Source organism: Myxine glutinosa, chromosome 14, assembly GCF_964187855.1.
Source record: "Myxine glutinosa chromosome 14, kmMyxGlut1.1, whole genome shotgun sequence".
Classification (NCBI taxonomy): Eukaryota; Metazoa; Chordata; class Myxini; order Myxiniformes; family Myxinidae; genus Myxine; species Myxine glutinosa.
The window spans coordinates 32,643,856-32,661,375 of NC_136274.1; the positions used below are offsets into that span (position 1 = coordinate 32,643,856).

General features: G+C 49.0%; 1 protein-coding gene across 12 annotated transcripts in view; it reads left to right on the forward strand.

Moving 5' to 3' along the window:
• MED15 (mediator complex subunit 15) overlaps positions 1-17,520 on the forward strand; it is a 112,219-nt gene that overhangs the window by 81,722 nt on the left and 12,977 nt on the right. For all 12 annotated transcript variants that reach the window (XM_078768209.1, XM_078768201.1, XM_078768206.1 and 9 more), the window contains one exon: positions 11,407-11,470. In XM_078768209.1, the coding sequence (XP_078624335.1) occupies positions 11,407-11,470 (64 nt within the window). The remainder of the gene's footprint in view (positions 1-11,406; positions 11,471-17,520) is intronic.

A 17,520-nucleotide genomic window follows, 5' to 3' on the forward strand; every position in this document is an offset into this window, starting at 1 on the left:
AAGTCCACAACTTTAGTCCATCTGTTGGTTTAATTCCATTAAGACCTTTGACATCCTTCTGCAAATACAGGAATGCAATAGAAATAAGGTTTGGCTTCACATAGGTCAATCCACAATATCATTCAATGCAAGCAAGCGTAATATTCTATGCGGTACGTACCGTTAACAAGTCTACTAGTCAATGTAACATGTCACAGGAGAAGGCGCCTAGAGCAGCGGCCGCATCGGGTCTTATAGCCGCGCCCCCCTAGCGGTGTCAGCGAGCAGCGAGCATCACCTGGGTTCAGCATTAATACGATTTCACGACATTCTCCCCACCGTTAGAATTACACTGCCGTGCGGCTAGAATCGAGCGAGGCGTCAGCATTTACAGGGTGTGGAATTATGGTATCAGTCGGCCCAACCGTACCGGTCCGGGCGGCGAATTTCCCTGCCAGCACGTGTCCGAAATTCCCCGGGTACGGCATCACGTAACCCAGAGACCCCGGCGTCGGAGTAGCTGCCGGAGTCAGGTGACGAAGGGGGTACCGCCAAGCCTTCAGGCAAGGGTGGCTGTGGCGAAGGGAGGGTCGGCAGACGTTCAGTGACGGAAGTGTCGGAAGAGTCCATAGTCTCATAGATTGGCTCGTCCGATTCCTTATAGGGGTCGGTGACCCCGCATGGGGCAAGATGGCGTACGGAGACAGTGGACTCACGCCCATCTGCCGTCATCACACGTGCATGCTCGGAATTAGCCTGGAGTACCTGCACTTTGTCCACTAAGGGGTCGTACTTGCTCGTGCGGACCGCCCGTTTGAGATAGGCCGGCCCGGGCTCAGCGAGCCAACTGGGTAAAGACCGGATACACCCCAAGCTCCTCGGGTGGTGGAAAAGTCTCTCGTGGGGAGTCTGGTTGGTGGCCGTACATAGGAGAGCCCTAATCGAGTTCAGCGCCGCAGGTAGCGACCAAACCCATTTATCGAGGCCCTGGCCGAGGGTCCGGAGGTTGAGCACGACGGCTCTCCATATAATCCCGTTGAAGCGTTCGATCTGCCCATTCGCTTTGGGTCTGTACGGCGTGGTATAACTAGAAGCGACGTTATTTTGGAGCAAGTAGCCTCGCACTTCCTGAGACAAAAAGACCGCACCCCGATCTGTATGCACGTAGGCCGGGTACCCAAACATAGAGAACAAATTTTGCAGGCATCGCATTACCGTGGCAGCCGTCATATCCACACACGTTTTAGCAAAAGGAAATCGCGAGTACTCATCGACGATAGTGAGCAGATAGCGAGAGTTACTCGACACCGGCAACGAGCCCTTGAAATCCATCGCCAATCTTTCCCACTGCCTCGTAGCCCTAACCAGTGTCCCCAGGGGAGGGTTATAGAAACGTGGTTTGATTTCTGCGCATATAGCGCAGTCTCGACAGATACGGCGGATATCGTCAATCGAGTACGGCAGATTACCACTACGCACAAAATGAGCGAAACGCGTCACGCCCGGATGCCCTGCAGTTTCGTGCAAAACGCGTAGGCCCTCCAAAGTGACGATACCCGCGCACGTAACCGGTCTCGATAAGGCGTCGGCGACCTGGTTATCCTTCCCCGGGCGGTATTTGATAGTGTAGCAGAAGTCGGCAAGCTCTATACGCCAGCGAGTGATTTTCTCATTCTTAATGCGCTGCGCGTGTAAGGTGTCGTACATGAACGCAACACTTTGTTGGTCCGTGATGATTTGGAAGCACCGCCCGAGTAAGTACGGGCGCCATCGCCGAATCGACTCGACGATCGCGTACGCTTCCTTTTCGACAGACGAATGTCGCCGCTCAGCGGAGGTAAGAGTCCGTGAAAAGAAAGCCACCGGGCGCCCTCCTTGGGAGAGGGTCGCCGCTATGGCATGATCCGAGGCATCACTTTCTAGGACGAAAGATCCGCTCTCGTCGATCGTCGCCACAGCGGCACCGGCGATGTCGGCCTTAAGGCCCCCAAAAGGCCGCTAAAGCGGCCGGACGCAGAGGGAATGTGTCGCAGGCCACAAGGGGGCGAAGTTTCGCGGAGAAATTTTGGACCCACTTAGAGTAATGGGCAAATAGCCCGAGAGTGCGCTTCAGGGACGCCCGATCGCTGGGAGGGGCCATGTCGAGCAGAGGTCGCAGACGCTCCTTATCCGGAGCGACAGAGCCATGGGTCGCGGTGTACCCCAGAAGATCTATCTTGCGTAGGGAGTATTGACACTTAGCCTCGTTCATGGTTAAGCGATACCTCTGCGCGACCTCGAGGAAGCACTTCAGATTAGCATCATGGTGCCCTTGGTCATACCCACAAACCGTAAGATTGTCGAGATAGACGAAAACATAGGTCAAGTTCTCCCTCGCAATGAGGTCATCCATGGCCCTCTGGAAACAGGCGACCCCGTTCGTCACCCCAAAAGGCAATCGAGTAAACTGGTACAACCGTTGCCCGACTCAAAAGCGGTATAGATACGATCTGCCCTAGAGATAGGGATCTGATGATACGCACTTCGGAGATCGAGAGTGCTGTAGACCGAGTATTGGGCCACCTGTCGCACCAGCGCGTCCATCCCCGGAAGGGGGTAGGCATCCAGCTGTGTAAAACGGTTAATCGTTTGGGAATAGTTGATTACCATGCGTCTGCGGTGTGCTTCGCTTCGCACCACTAAGACCTGGGCCCGCCACGGCGACCGGCTGGGTTCTATGATGCCGTCTTTCAAGAGCTGAGCTGTCTCTCCCGCAATGAATTGCATGTCTGCTCGAGAGTAGCGCCGTGATTTTACCGCTACAGGTGTACAGTCGGAGGTTAAATTGGGGAACAGCGAAAGTGGCTGGATTTCCATTTTCGCTAGGGCACACACAGCAAGCGTGTCCGTCCCACCAACAGCAAGCGTGTCTGGCCCACCAAACTCCATTTCCAGTCGTCCATGTCGCTAAAGGAAATCGTGTCCTAACAGAATGTCAGCACATAAAGCAGGTAAGACCATGAGGTGTACATCTGGGAAAACCCGTCCCTTTATCACGAGTTTCAATCGACATTCCCCCTTCGTGCTGAGCCGAAGTCCCTGGGAAGCCATGAAGATCCGTCTCGTAGTCCCCAAGACCTGCCAACCATGCCTGTGCACTAGTCGCTGATCGATAAAACTATCCGTAGACCCTGTATCCACCAAGGCACGCACACAATGGCCCTCGACCATGAGGGGAATAACGGCTTGAGCCAGGCCGGACGAGCCTGCTGGGAGTGGGACCGAACCTCCCGAGTGAGTCGGTCGCGCCTCGCGGGTGGGTCCTATGCCAGCCGCAGTTTTCCGGGCGTCAGAGGGTGCCCGTGGAGTTTCGTATAAGTTGTCAGGGAGTGTTCCCATGCAATCAGCAGTGTTGCGGTCGTTGCCGGAGTATTCGTTGTTCATGGGACATTCGTTAAAGCTGTCGGAGAGCCTTCCCATGCATTCCGCAGTTTTGCCATTCAAAATCGCCGTTTGACGAGTATGGGCCTCCGTAGTCTTGCCATTCAAAATCGCCGTTTAACGAGTATGGGCCTCCGTAGTCTTGCCATTCAAAATCGCCGTTTGACGAGTATGGGCCTCCGTAGTTTGTACCAAACGCGTGTCGCCCCCAGAGGACGCTGTACGCTCTTGAGAGACGTAGCGTGTACGTACCGCCGGGGTTTGGCGAGGCCCCAAAGTCCCTCGCGTTGCCCGGAGTCTAGTCAAGGACGCACGTTCCGTGTCCGATTGAGGATGAGACTGTTGTGGCTGTTCGGTGTCTCTTGCCAAGGTCGATTGGGCGACCAGGGGCCCGCAAGGAGGGGCACTGCCCATCAAAGCCGGGTAAGGCGCCGTGTTCCGTGCTCGGCCCATAGGCTCTGCAATTAGCCCATTCAAGGTCGCGCGCGGCCACGAACCGCGTGCGGTTTTCCAGCACACTTTTGCATAGTGCCCCTTTTGCGAGCACAAATGGCATATTGCGTCCCGAGCCGGACACACTGACCGGTGATGTCGTTGACCCCCACAGAAGTAGCATGTGGCTCCGCGTAAGGCCTTGGGTCTGGCCATAGCGGCAGCCATCAGGATCCCCGGATCCTCCGCCGGGGCAACCTGGAGTTCCGCGAGCGGGTCCGCTCCCGGTTCATCGGCGGTAGCGCTCTCCGGCCGTGCGTGTAGCGAGGTCCCCGCCAAGAGGCGCGTGCGATCATAGTCGTTTGACTGCAGCCGCGCTTCGGTATATATTTTCCCTTGTTCTAGAGCCGCCGTGAAGGTCAGGTCGGTCTTCTTCAAGAGCTTGAGCCTGAGGTCCTGAGAGGAGACTCCGAAGACGAAAGCGTCTAGGAGAAGGTCATCTTGAACCTGCTCGTGAGTCCGTGGCTCCTAGGTGCTGTCTAGCATGAGTTGCCGGAGTTCCTGGGCATAGTGATCCATCGGCTCGTTTGGTTGCTGGCGTCGTGATAACGTCAAACGCCGAGCATACACCACGCTCTTTTTCTTTATGTACAATCGCTTGAGCTCCGCAACAGCGAGGTCGTACGTCGCACATCGCGCAATACTGTTGTACACCTTGTAGTCGACTTTGGACTGGAGCGCTGCTAGCTTCGCGGCAGCTGTCGGCACGGCGTCCTGGTCAGCGAACTGGTTCTCCAAAGTTTTCAACCAGTGAGTCAGTTGCAAACCAGCATCCGGGGCTTGCGGGTCGGCGCAGAATTACGAAACCACCAGCATCTTGTTGCCCGCCATGTCCGTAGATATTAATGGAATTAAGTGTTGTGGAAATCATTCAAGTCCACAACTTTAGTCCATCTGTTGGTTTAATTCCATTAAGACCTTTGACATCCTTCTGCAAATACAGGAATGCAATAGAAATAAGGTTTGGCTTCACATAGGTCAATCCTGTATTTCCTCATCAATCCTCATCCTGTATTTGTGTTTTGCTTGGCTCTTGGTTTTTTCCCTTCTACCCCGAACATAATACTGTCCAACGTTCTAATTCCCCACCCCCCCCCCCCCCAAAAAAAAACAAAAAAAAAACAAAAACATTTATTTTATTTTCTCCACGTGTACTGTTGTCTCATCCTGTATTTTCTGTCCAGGTGTGCTGTTCGCCCCACCCCCATTATCTCCTTGCCATCCACCGTTTGCCCTGTTCACGTGACTCGTGGTGGTCCCTCTCGGCTCTCCCCCCGTTGGTATTTTTGTGCACATAAGATTGTTCATAGTTCTGTTTAAATATTTTTAAATATGTTTAACCTTTCCCCTTCTGTTTTTTATTCAGTGGTATATTACAACACGCTGTTTTTCTTCCTATTTAAAAGGCTTTTCTCAATTTCCTCTCCAACTCATTCCACTTCAAAAAAAAGAAATTCAATATCTTATACGTCTCCCTCACTACATGGTCTAAATTCACATTCATTCCATCCCTCCTCCATCATCCTGAACCGGATTGCTAACTTGAAAATCACAACAAACCCAATTTGTTATCAATGTTCGTCTTTCATTAATCATCCACTTTCTAAACTCCCCTCTTGCCCCTCCCATCCAAATCCCCCCCCTTGCACCTACACTCCGAAACTTCCCCCTTGCCCCTCCACTCTTAAACTCCCCCCTTGCCCCTCCACTCCTGAACTCCCCCCTTGCCCTTCCCCTCCTAAACTTCCCCTTTGCCCCTCCCCTCCTAATCCCCCCCCTTGCCCCTCCACTCCTGATCTCCCCCCTTTCCCCTTCCCTCCAAAACTCCCCCCTTGCCCCTCCCCTCCTAAACTCCCCCCTCACTCCTCCCCTTCAAAACTCCCCCCCAATCCCTCCCATTCAATTCTCCCCCCATACCATTCCTCTCCAATTCTCTCTCCTCCACCCTCCTCCTCCAAGCTGCCTCCTCCCCACTTCGTCTCCCTTCTATCTCATACCTCCACCCCCCCAAACCTTCTACTTTCCTCTGCCCCCCCTCAAACAACCCCTCACTGTGCCGCATCCCTTCACCAGCAAACCTTTCATCCTCCTCATCCTTCCCTTTCTTGGAACTCTTCTGCAACATCTGAAACACTATCAACTGCTCTCCCTACCTCCCCCTCTCATCCTTCATCTTACCCTACTCCTCCCCTCCCCTGTCCTGTACCCGATGCTCCCCCTCTCTCTTCATTAACGGTATGGACCTCAAACATCCGGGGCCTTCGCTCAAACCTGACTGATCTCTCCATACAGGTTGCTTCTGACAATCCAGACTTGATCTGCTTAACAGAGACTTTCCTCCTTCAAGATGTCTCTGATTCCTTAATATCTCTTCCTGGTTACTCCCTCCTCCGGTATGATAGACCTGAGCCTCGGCCTGGTGGTGGGGTGGCTATCTTTGTCAAAAACTCTCTTCCTCACTCTCCTTGCACTGCTCTCTTTCCTCCTCACCCGCAGGAGTACCTCTGGTTACGGCTTCCTCTCCGCTCCCACCTTTTGTTCATATGTGTTCTGTACCGTCCCCCAAACAGTGATGACTCCATCTACATTTCAATGTCTGACAACATGGACCAACTTCTATCCACTCATCCCAACTCTCTCTTCCTCATATGTGGTGACTTCAACTGTCATCATGCCACCTGGTTGGGTGTGGGTTCCTCTCTCACTAGTCATGGCACCTCAGCAAAGGACTTCTGTGACTCACTGGGATTGACACAATCTGTCAATTTCCCGACCCGGATCTCAGCCAATGGAGTATCTTCTCTTCTAGACTTGGTTATGACAAACTTCCCTGCTAATGTCTGCTGCTCTTCTTCTGCTCCAATCGGTTCTTCTGATCATGTGCTTGTCAAAGTGGACATCTCTCTGGCCATTCTCAGAGAGCCTCCTCAGCGTCGACGAGTCTGGCATTTCACTCAGGCCGACTGGGACGGTCTTCAAGCAGCCATCAATCGTCTGGATTGGTCTCCCATCTCCACTGCCTCTGACATCAATTCTTCCTGGGAATTCTTCCAAAGCAAACTGATCTCTCTCATGCACAGATTTATCCCATCTCGCCTTCAATTGTCTTACCCTTCCTCCCGTCCATGGTACACTGAATCTTGTGGTGAGGCAGTTGCCCTGAAACAACTTGCCTTTGCCTCTTGGAAGGCTAATCCAACTGAAGGAAATCTCAGTTCTTTCCACCAAGCTCGGAACAAGTGTGTGTCTACCCTCAGGAGTGCCAGGAAGCACTATCTCTCCTCACTCAAGAATGAACTCTCAAACCTGTCTCCTTCCTCCAAATCCTGGTGGCGTCTGGTCAAATCCGTTTCTGGTGTTTGTTCCCCCTCCATCCCCTCCCTTACCTCAAATGGCCACACTGTTGACATCGCACGTGACAAAGCCGAATGCCTCAACTCTGTGTTCGCCTCGAAATCCTTAGTCCCAAACCCATCTCTCTCTGTTCCCACCTTTCCCAGTCGAACCCAAATGCTCCTGGACTCTGTGTCCTTCTCTCCTGACAAGGTGGAGGAGTTTTTGTCAAACCTCGACTCTGATTCTGCAACTGGACCAGACGGCATCAGCCCACGGGTCCTAAAATCCTGCTCTGCCGCTCTATCTCACCCTCTCTCTGTTCTTTTCACCCTATCTTTTGCTCAAGGTCATCTGCCAGCATCCTGGAAATCAGCTAACATTACCGCTTTACACAAAAAAGGTGCAAAAACAGATCCTTGCAACTACAGACCAATCAGCCTGCTCCCAATTATCAGCAAAGTCATGGAATCCATCATTGCTTCGGATATGAAATCTTTCCTCTTCTCCAATGGCTTGATCTCTGATCATCAATTTGGTTTCAGACCAGGTCACTCTACTCTGGACATGCTGCTTCTGCTCTCAACAATGGATGGAGGTCCTGAATGCCAAACAGGAAATCAGAGCTGTCTCCCTTGACATATCAAGGGCCTTTGATACGGTCTGGCACCCAGCTCTGCTCACCAAACTCTCCTCCTATGGTATCCATGGAAATCTCCATGCATGGCTTGCGGACTTCCTCTCTGGTCGTAGTCAACGTGTGGCCCTGAATGGATTTCTCTCATCTCCCCTTCCTGTTCAGGCTGGAGTTCCCCAAGGAAGTGTGCTGGGCCCTGTGCTTTTTCTGGTCTTTATCAATGATCTCTCTGACTCTCTGGAAAATCCTCTCTATCTCTTTGCTGATGACTCCACTCTCTGCCGCTCCATTCCTCTTCCCTCAGATAGGCAGTCTGCAGCCTCCTCACTCTCTGAAGACCTGGACAAAATCACAGACTGGTCAAACAAGTGGAACATGTCTTTCAATCCTGCCAAATCTCACTCTCTTACTATGTCTCTCCGAAAAGATCGACTGGACAACCCTCCCATCTATACACAAAGAATTAAGTTAAGCACCCCCCCCGTTTTTTTACAACCTCGCACATTACAAGTTTGTTGTCGTCAAAACAGTGTAATATACCCATGATATTGCTATATTTTCTGGAGAAGTGATATTATGGTCACATAAAAACATAACAATCATGCCGTTTTCAATATTTTATTCTGAATAATTTAAGGTGAAAATTTTTGGGAATTTTAGGCATATTTTCACCTCAATTTAAGTATGGAGCTATAGGTCCATCACGGACAGTGTGGATGACGTTTATGTTTTCTAACGTACAGTCATTGTTCTGAGAAGACCTCTAGCGATCTTTGCGTCAATAACGTGTGTAGGACCCACGTGATCGGATCACTGACTCAACCAATCACTTTTTTTCACTTTGATCACTCAATTTCATCAATGGATAATTGCTAATGTCATACCAATCATTATTTGATCTCACATACCGTAGAATATATGCCAATGTATACATATACACAAAGAATATATATTAGGGGGTGCTTACCTTAATTCGTTGTGTAGGGGTGCTTAACTTAATTCTTTGTGTATACTTTCTCAACAATCCTCTCCAAGAAGTTCTGTCACTCAAGCTTTTGGGTCTCACTATCTGCCATGATCTTTCTTGGGAAAACCACATTTCCAAGCTGGCCTCCAAAGCCAGTCGCCGACTGGGCATCCTCCGTCGTGCGAAGTCCTTCCTCGGCACACCTGAGCTCCTCACCACATACAAGGCTTTCATCCGCAGCTCAATGGAATACTGTTCTCCCCTATGGGCTGGTGCTCCTGCCTCACACCTGGCTCGGCTTCACGCTGTTGAATCCAAAGCTTTCAAAATCATTGGAATCTCCCGCGATGAAGCTATCTCTGAGGGCCTTTCACTCACTCACCGCAGGCAGGTAGGTGGTCTTTCTGTCTTCTACCGACTCCTCTCCGGCCTTGCTCCCCCAGCTCTCTCCGTGCTCTGTCCCCCAAATATTCCTACAGGTCGCACAAGATCTGCCAGCAACCCTCTGATGGTTAAACTGCCAAAATCTCGGCTCTCTGCTCACCTTCACTCTTTCATTCCTCTTTTCTCCCGCCTGTGGAACAAACTCCCACACTCCCTTCAATCCCTCTCCTTCCTCCAGGTCTTTAAAACAGCTGTTCACCACCATCTCTTATCTTCCCCCATCCATAACCTTGATCTTTTCTACCCCCACTAATTCACCCCAGATCCACCTTGTTTGAAATTCCAACTTATTTCCTGGAAATCCTGGCAGTGTCCATATGTTTATACCTCTCCCACCCCCCCCCCCCCCCTTCACATGCCTCCCCCCCTTCACATGCCTCCCCCCTTCACATGCCTCCCCCCCAAAGCCCTCTCCCTCCCACAGATCTCTCGATGTCTCCATGTCTCTCGGTCCCTGCTCTCAAATGTTGTGTTTGTGTCCTTCCCCCTCTCTCCCCATCTTGTCTACCGCTCCCGATGTTATTTGTTTTATGTGTCTGTTTGTCTTTCTGTGTGATTAATTTTCGCTCTTTCACGAGCCTCGATCTTGTATACAAAAAAAAAAAAAAAAAAAAATCCACAATATCATTCAATGCAAGCAAGTGTAATATTCTATGCGGTACGTACCGTTAACAAGTCTACTAGTCAATGTAACATGTCACAGGAGAAGTCGCCTAGAGCAGCGGCCGCATCGGGTCTTATAGCCGCGCCCCCCCTAGCGGTGTCAGCGAGCATCACCTGGGTTCAGCATTAATACGATTTCACTACACTGTCATGTGCCTTTTTCTCAGGAACGGCTTCCATCTGGCCATTTTCCATAAAGCCTAGATTTGTGAAGTGCCGCAGAGACTGTTGTCTTTCCGGCAAGTTCTTGGGAACTTTCAACACTAGAAATTGCTTATACCATTCCCCAGATCGATACCTCCTCACAGTTATATCTCAAAGTTCATTTTGTGCCTCACATTTATATCTACAGACAGTTCCTTGGTCTTCATGGTGCAGTTTCTGCTCTGACATGCACTGTCAACTATGGGACCTCGTATAGAAAGTTGTGGTTTTTTTCTAAAGCATGTCCAATCAATTGAATTGGCCACAGGTGGACTCAAATCAAGTTGTAAACATTTCAAGGATGATCAAAGGAAATTGGATGCACGTGAGCTCAATTTGGGGTGTCATAGTGAAGGGTTTGAATACTTATTGACTCGAGACATTTTAGCTATTCATTTTTAATTATTTTGTAAAAATTTCTAAAAAACATTAATTACACTTTGACATTATATGGGGTATTATGTGTTGGTCAGTGACAAAAAAAATCTCAATTTAATCCATTTTTTATTTAGTCTGTAACACAACAAAATGTGAAAAAGTCATGGGGTGTTAATACTTTCTGAAGGCACTTGTATGTATGTATTTATTTTGGTCCTTTTTATTACCACCACCACTGAAGGTGGATGGAGGTTATGTTTTTACCCCTGTCTGGCTGTTTGTCTGTCTGTTTATTTGTGATCAGGATATCTCAAAGTTGTGGACAGATTCAGATGAAATTCGGTGGAGAGGTTGGGAATGTGACAAGGACGAAATGATTAGATTTTGGTGAAGATCCGGATCCAGATCCAAGAATTTTCTGTGATTCTTCACCATTGAGAGATAGGGCAAAAAACAATATATGGCACGCCATCTCAAAAAGTTATAGACTGATTTGGGATGAAACTTGATGGACATGTTAATTGTGTGACAAGGACAAATCAATTGGATTTTTGTGAAGATGTGGATCCGATAACTTTTTCAGTGATTCTTCACCATTGAGTGATGGGGCCAAAAACTAAATATAGCATATTTTTAAAAGGTTGTGGACGACTTGTGACAAAACTTGGTGGATGAGTTGGATAAGTGATAAGAACAATGCAATTAGGCTGGATATGGATTCGGACCTGAACCAAAATCTATCAGTGGGATACAAAACGTAAACTGTTCAGCTTGGTGGAGGTATGCTCTGCAACAAGTGCCGTTCTAGTTCCGAGTTGAGTTTACGTCAAAGCTGGATATCTTAGGTGGGTTATAACTTGCTGTATCTCTTCCCTTTTTGTCATTTTAGATCGTAAAAAAGACTTGAGCAAAATGAAGAGCCTCTTGGACATTCTTAGTGATCCAAACAAGCGGTAAGTAATATTTTCTTAACATTGTGTGAAATAAATACTTTATCTCAACCCTAGATAGACGAGTGTGAAAATGTATAATTAAGGCAAAAATGACTCAACTCTGTTTAATGGTGTGCACATACTCATGACCTTCCTGGACACTCTCATGGAGAGCAGGTGCATTCAATCGTTACTTATCAAATCTCAAACAAACTTGGGGACTAAGGTCATACAACAAAGATTGTATCAATTTAATTTGCCTCAACTCCCCCCTCCCCTGCCTCCCCCCTCAATTATGGCTGCAATACCACTTCACTGATGTCATCATTATCAACTTGTACACCCCATGGGGAGATGATGACATGCCAAGTTTCAAATTTTTGGGTTGAATGGTTTTGGAGAAAATTATGTCCAAATGTTTCCTTTAATCCAATATAGCTGCCATATAATGTGACCTATGATGTCAGAGTTGGCAATAAAATATTCTCCATGGGCAGTCCCTCCCATTGTTTAGTTTCGCATCGATCGGACAAGCGTTTGCAGAGAAAAACATTTTTAAAGTGAAAATATAAGGAAGCGAACACACACCGCCAAACAGACGGGGCGTTGCAAAAGTTTCACATCCCCTTTGGGGCGAGACTCGTAATATTAACATGCCACCGTTGGTACGTCACGTGAAGAAGAAGCAGGACATCAAGCATTTCATCTTCAGAGGACATTATTTTTTCGTTAAAAATGGTGCGTCGGCAATGATGATGATCTTGCTTCATAAAATTCATCGTCTGTCTGTCTATGTTCATGTTTTTTCGGAAAGACCTCTGGGCCGACAACCACCAAATTTGGCGCACAGACCAAATCCAACACGGGGATTGTCAAGGATATTTTCATTCACCACCTCAGCCTTTAAAGACCCTTGAAGACCCCGAACACCCTTAAGACTATCTATATAATAATACCGTAAGGACTCGACTTTGTTATAATAATAATAATAATAATTCATTTATTTTGTATAGCGCTTTTCCAGAAGCCCAAAGGCGCTTTGACAGAGTGGAAAACATAATGCATAACAATACATGAAAACAACAATTGCAAAAAGACAAGAATCAAGAAAACAAACAGCAGCGATATACGGCATATATATAAGACAAGAATCAAAAAGACAAGACAAGAATCAATAGGGAAATATTTAAAGCAAAAGGAGGGAGAAGGAGAAGAGATAGTCAGGGGTTAAATGCTGTGGGTTGAATGTTGAATGCAGCGTTGAACAGGTGGGTCTTTAGTGATGTTTTGAATGTGGTGAGTGAGGAGGAGTCTCTGATGGTGTGAGGTAGTGAGTTCCAGAGGGTGGGAGCAGCGATGGAGAAGGCCCTGTCCCCCCAGGATCTGAATTTGGTCCGGATGGAGGGGGTCAGGAGGTTGGTACCAGCAGAGCGGAGGTTGCGGGTGGGAGTGTGTCTGGAGAGGAGGTCAGCCAGGTAGGATGGGGCCAGGTTATGGAGGGCTTTGTATGTCAAGAGGAGGATTTTGTACTGGATTCTCTGGGGGATGGGGAGCCAGTGAAGCTTGTAAAGGACGGGGGTGATGTGGTCACGGGTCCGGGAATGAGTGAGTAGACGGGCAGCGGAGTTCTGAATGTATTGGAGTTTATTGGTGATTTTTGAGGGTGAACCATAGAGGAGGCTATTGCAGTAGTCCAGACGGGAGGTGATGAAGGCGTGGATGAGGGTTTCTGCAGCCGTGGAGGAGAGGGATGAGCGGAGACGGGCAATGTTTTTCAGGTGAAAGAAGGCTGACTTTGTGATCTGTTTAGTGTATTTGTCGAAGGAAAGGGTTTGGTCAAAGATGACGCCAAGATTCCGGATGTGAGGGGAGGTGGATACTGGGATACCGTCGATGTTGAGGGCAAAGTTATGGGTGGATTTTGTGAGCGTTTTTGGGCCAATGATGATTATTTCAGATTTATCACAGTTAAGCTTGAGGAAGTTGATTTGAAGCCAGGATTTTATTTCAGTGATGCAGTTTGTCAGGATAGAGTGGGTGTCGGTGGAGACGGACTTGGTGGAGATGAAAAGCTGGATGTCATCGGCGAAGCAGTGGAATTGGAGACCATGACGGCGGATTAAGTGACCGAGCGGGGACAGGTAAAGGATGAAGAGGAGGGGGCCAAGAACTGAACCTTGGGGGACACCTTGGGGGAGGGGAGCAGTGGGGGATTTGCAGTTATTGATGGAGATGAACTGGCATCTGTCAGAGAGGTATGATTTAATCCAAGAGAGGGCAGTGCCGGTGACGTTAAAGGTGGATTCAAGTCGGGTGAGGAGGATAGTGTGATCGATGGTGTCAAAGGCAGCGCTGAGGTCGAGGAGGACGAGAATGTTGAGGTTGCCAGCGTCAGAGGAGAGGAGAAGGTCGTTGGTGATTTTGAGGAGAGCAGTTTCAGTACTGTGGTTGGAGCGGAATCCGGATTGGAATGTTTCATACAAGTTATTGGCAGAGAGATGATGTTTGAGTTGAGTGGCTACAGCGCGTTCCAAAACTTTTGACAGAAAGGGTAGGTTGGAGATGGGTCTGAAGTTGTTTAGGGTGTCAGGGTTTAGACCAGGTTTTTTTAGAATGGGGGTAACAGCAGCAATTTTGAGGGAAGGTGGGACGATGCCTGTAGACAGGGAGGAGTTTATTGTTGCAATGATAAGTGGAGAGAGAGCAGGGAGGGAGGCTTTGACAAAGCTGGAGGGGATGGGGTCAAGAGTGCAGGTGGCAGTTTTCATTCCTATGAGGAGTTCAGAGAGGTCAGTAGGAGAGATTGGGGAGAACCGAGACAGGGGATGGCAGGACAAGGGGGGGCAGGTGGTTGGAGGGGGAGCGGGTGCGGCAGTGGTCAAGCTGTTGTAGATGTTGTCAATTTTGCGTTGGAAGAAAGAGAGGAAGGAGATGCAGTTGTCTACTGTGAATGACTGGGTGGTGGTGTTCAGGGGGCGGAGGAGTTTGTTTATTGTCGAGAAGAGTGCTTTTGGGTTTCCGGAGCCAGAGTGGATAATTTGAGAGTAGTAGGCAGAGCGGGCGCGGGAGAGGGCATCTTTGTAGTGTTGTATGTGGTCCTTGTAGGCTTGGGAGTGAACTGTGAGACCCGTTTTATTGCGGAGTCTTTCAAGTTGGCGAGCACGAGTTTTCATCAGGTGGAGTTCAGGGGTAAACCAGGGAGCAGAATGGGTGAAAGAAACTGTTTTGGTTTTTACAGGCGCAAGCTGGTCAAGGCAGGAGGAGAGAGTGTGGTTGTAGTAGTCAGTGAGGTCGGAAGGGGTGTGGAGGTCAATGAAGGGAGAAGTGGACATTTTTTCAGAGAGGGTGGATGAGAATGAGGTAGGTGAAAGAGCGTTTAGCTTACGGAAGTTGATTGTGCGATAATGCCTTGGTGTTGGGGCGGGGATGTTGATGGTCAGAGTGATGGCTAAGTGGTCAGAGAGGGTGAGGTCGGAGCCATAGAGATGGTGCAAATTTAATCCAGTGGAGCAGACAAGGTCCAAAATGTGACCACGGATATGGGTAGGAAAGTCGACATGTTGAGTGAGGTTAAAGCAGGTGAGTAAATCAGTGAAGTCAGTGGTTATTGTGGAGTCAGTGGAGTCCATGTGGATATTGAAATCACCAAGGAGGAGGATTGAGGGGGAGAGGGAACATAGCTGGGTCAGAAAGTAGGAGAAGTCAGACAGGAATGATGGGTGTGGTTTGGGAGGGCGGTAGACGACAGCCATGACTGACTGCGTGTGACCAGAGAGTTTTAAAGCCAGGTGTTCAAATGATGGAGCAGATGAGATGGAGATGAGGTTGGTCTTGATGTCTTGACGGTGGATAACGGCAATTCCACCACCTCGGCCCTCCGAGCGTGGTTTATTGACGTAGGAATATCCATTGGGTGTGGTGAGGTTAAGTGTGTAGTAGTCCAGAGGTTGTTGCCAGGTTTCGGTGAGACAGAGAAAGTCCAGTTTGTTATCCAGGATGTATTCGTTCAGGATGAGGCATTTATTGTTGAGGGACCGGGTGTTGAACAGGGTGAGCTTGATGTTGTTTTGAACAGCAGGGATGAATTCAGGTGATTTAGCCAGGGTTCGTAGGCAAGAGGTGCGATCGTGTGGGTTGCTGTGACCAGGTGCGCTGGGACGAAGAGTGAGAGTGCGCTGAGCCGACCAGAGGACGGGGATGGAGTGACCTGATTGCAAATAAACAAACTTGCGACCGGAGCCACGGTGAATGTACCTGGGTCGTCGGAGGAGTCCATTTGATTTGATGGCAGAGATGCATGATGGGGTGGAGCGGGTATTGAGCAGAAGAAGCCTTGCGGCGGAGTACTTCAGAGCCATGCCAGGCAGGAGCGAAGGGACGAGTACGAGGCCAAGGTCGAGGAGGCAAAGCGGCAAACGCAGCGGCAAACGCAGCGGCAAACGACTGCAGCCGCTAATCAAGACCACAGCGGCAAACAAGGCCACAAGGCCACCGGCAAACAAGGCCACGGCCACAATCAACGGGAGCGGGCCTTTCGAATTCCGTATTCCGTACCATCAAAAGCAGATTCCGTTATCCAGCCGGAGAACACGCGGCACGTGCGGGTGTGAAAAGGCAGGACAGGTGTGAGATGTCAGGTCAGAAAGGTAGAAGCAGACCCTGTACATCCATCCAGTCGGAGAAGCGGCGAATATGCAACGCCAGCGTCCTCTCGCAACCGAACCCGGAATGCCGCACCCAGTGATATACGGCCCGTTATCAAATCCAAACCAAAAAAATCCAAACCCGTTATCCCTTTTATGCCGCACCCAGTGACCCGATGCCCACGGCACTAATGGATTTACGATCTACGAACCTCGCTCTTTGTTTATCACGTACAGCCATACTCGAAAAATCTGAATTAGCCGACGTTGGGGCCCAAAAGCATCCGATTAACTGCCGATACGACGCCATCTTACTACGCCATCGTATTGGCGTCTGCTGGGCGAAGGCGAAGCGAGCCGTCCGCTGATTGGACAGTCGAGTGGTGTGAACATGGGTGGTGTGAACCAAATGGTCTTTTTATTCCCTTGAACATTTTAAATTAGGATATATAAGGAAACGTCTTTATCGTCATTTTAATAAAGTTAAATGGAGTAACGTTGCGATACTCGGGGTGCGTTGCATAAATCCTCGTAACTCAGAGAGGTGTAGCAGGTGGCGAGACGTAAGGAAGCTTAAAGATAATGAGCTGAAACAGACGAACGATATGTCAATCCCTTTCTACACCGAACGGAAATAAAAGTATGAGAGCGGGAAGGCATGGCCTGAGCACTTCGAGCAGAGAGGACTGATTGGACTTAACTTAAAGAGAAAAAATTGGAGCTTAACGGAAGAAGAAGATCCCATGAGCGCTCCCCTTTGCCATCCATAATGGTACACTCTATCCATACACCACATCCTCCCTTCCGTGGATGTTCCACGGGTTTCGGCTAGTATGTCTATTAATTACGCAATATTGGAATGTACTTTTAAAGCTTTTGACCCTTTAAAAAGTTGAGAACCTCTCAGACCTTTTAAGACCCTTGAACCCCTTTTACCTTGAAGACACCTTTAGATACTTTTAGATACCTTTAGATCCTTTTACCCTTAAGACCTTTTATACCCTTTAAACCCCTAGAACCTCTAGACCTTTACACCCTTCGTCTCTTTGGACCTCTTAGACCTTAACATCATTTAGACCCCTAACATCCTTCAGACAGCTTGGACCCTTGACCATTTCGAGCTTTAGACCACGTGGACCTTTTTATTTTAGACCCTTTTTACATGCTTGAGAGACGTGACCCTTTTGGACCCATTAGACACTAACTACGATTGGAACGTACGCTGTCGAGTCTAGACCTTTAGACCATCTAGTACCTTTTAAGCGCACACCATGCAAACATCTGTAGTCCTCTTGCAAAACACACTCTACCTTTTTCGGCAAATAATGTGCAAACTCGACCCAACCAGGGGGTGGTAACTCTGCTAATTAATAATAATATCAATAATAATAGTAACGATTATAACACTCCCCCTACCCCTCCCCCTCC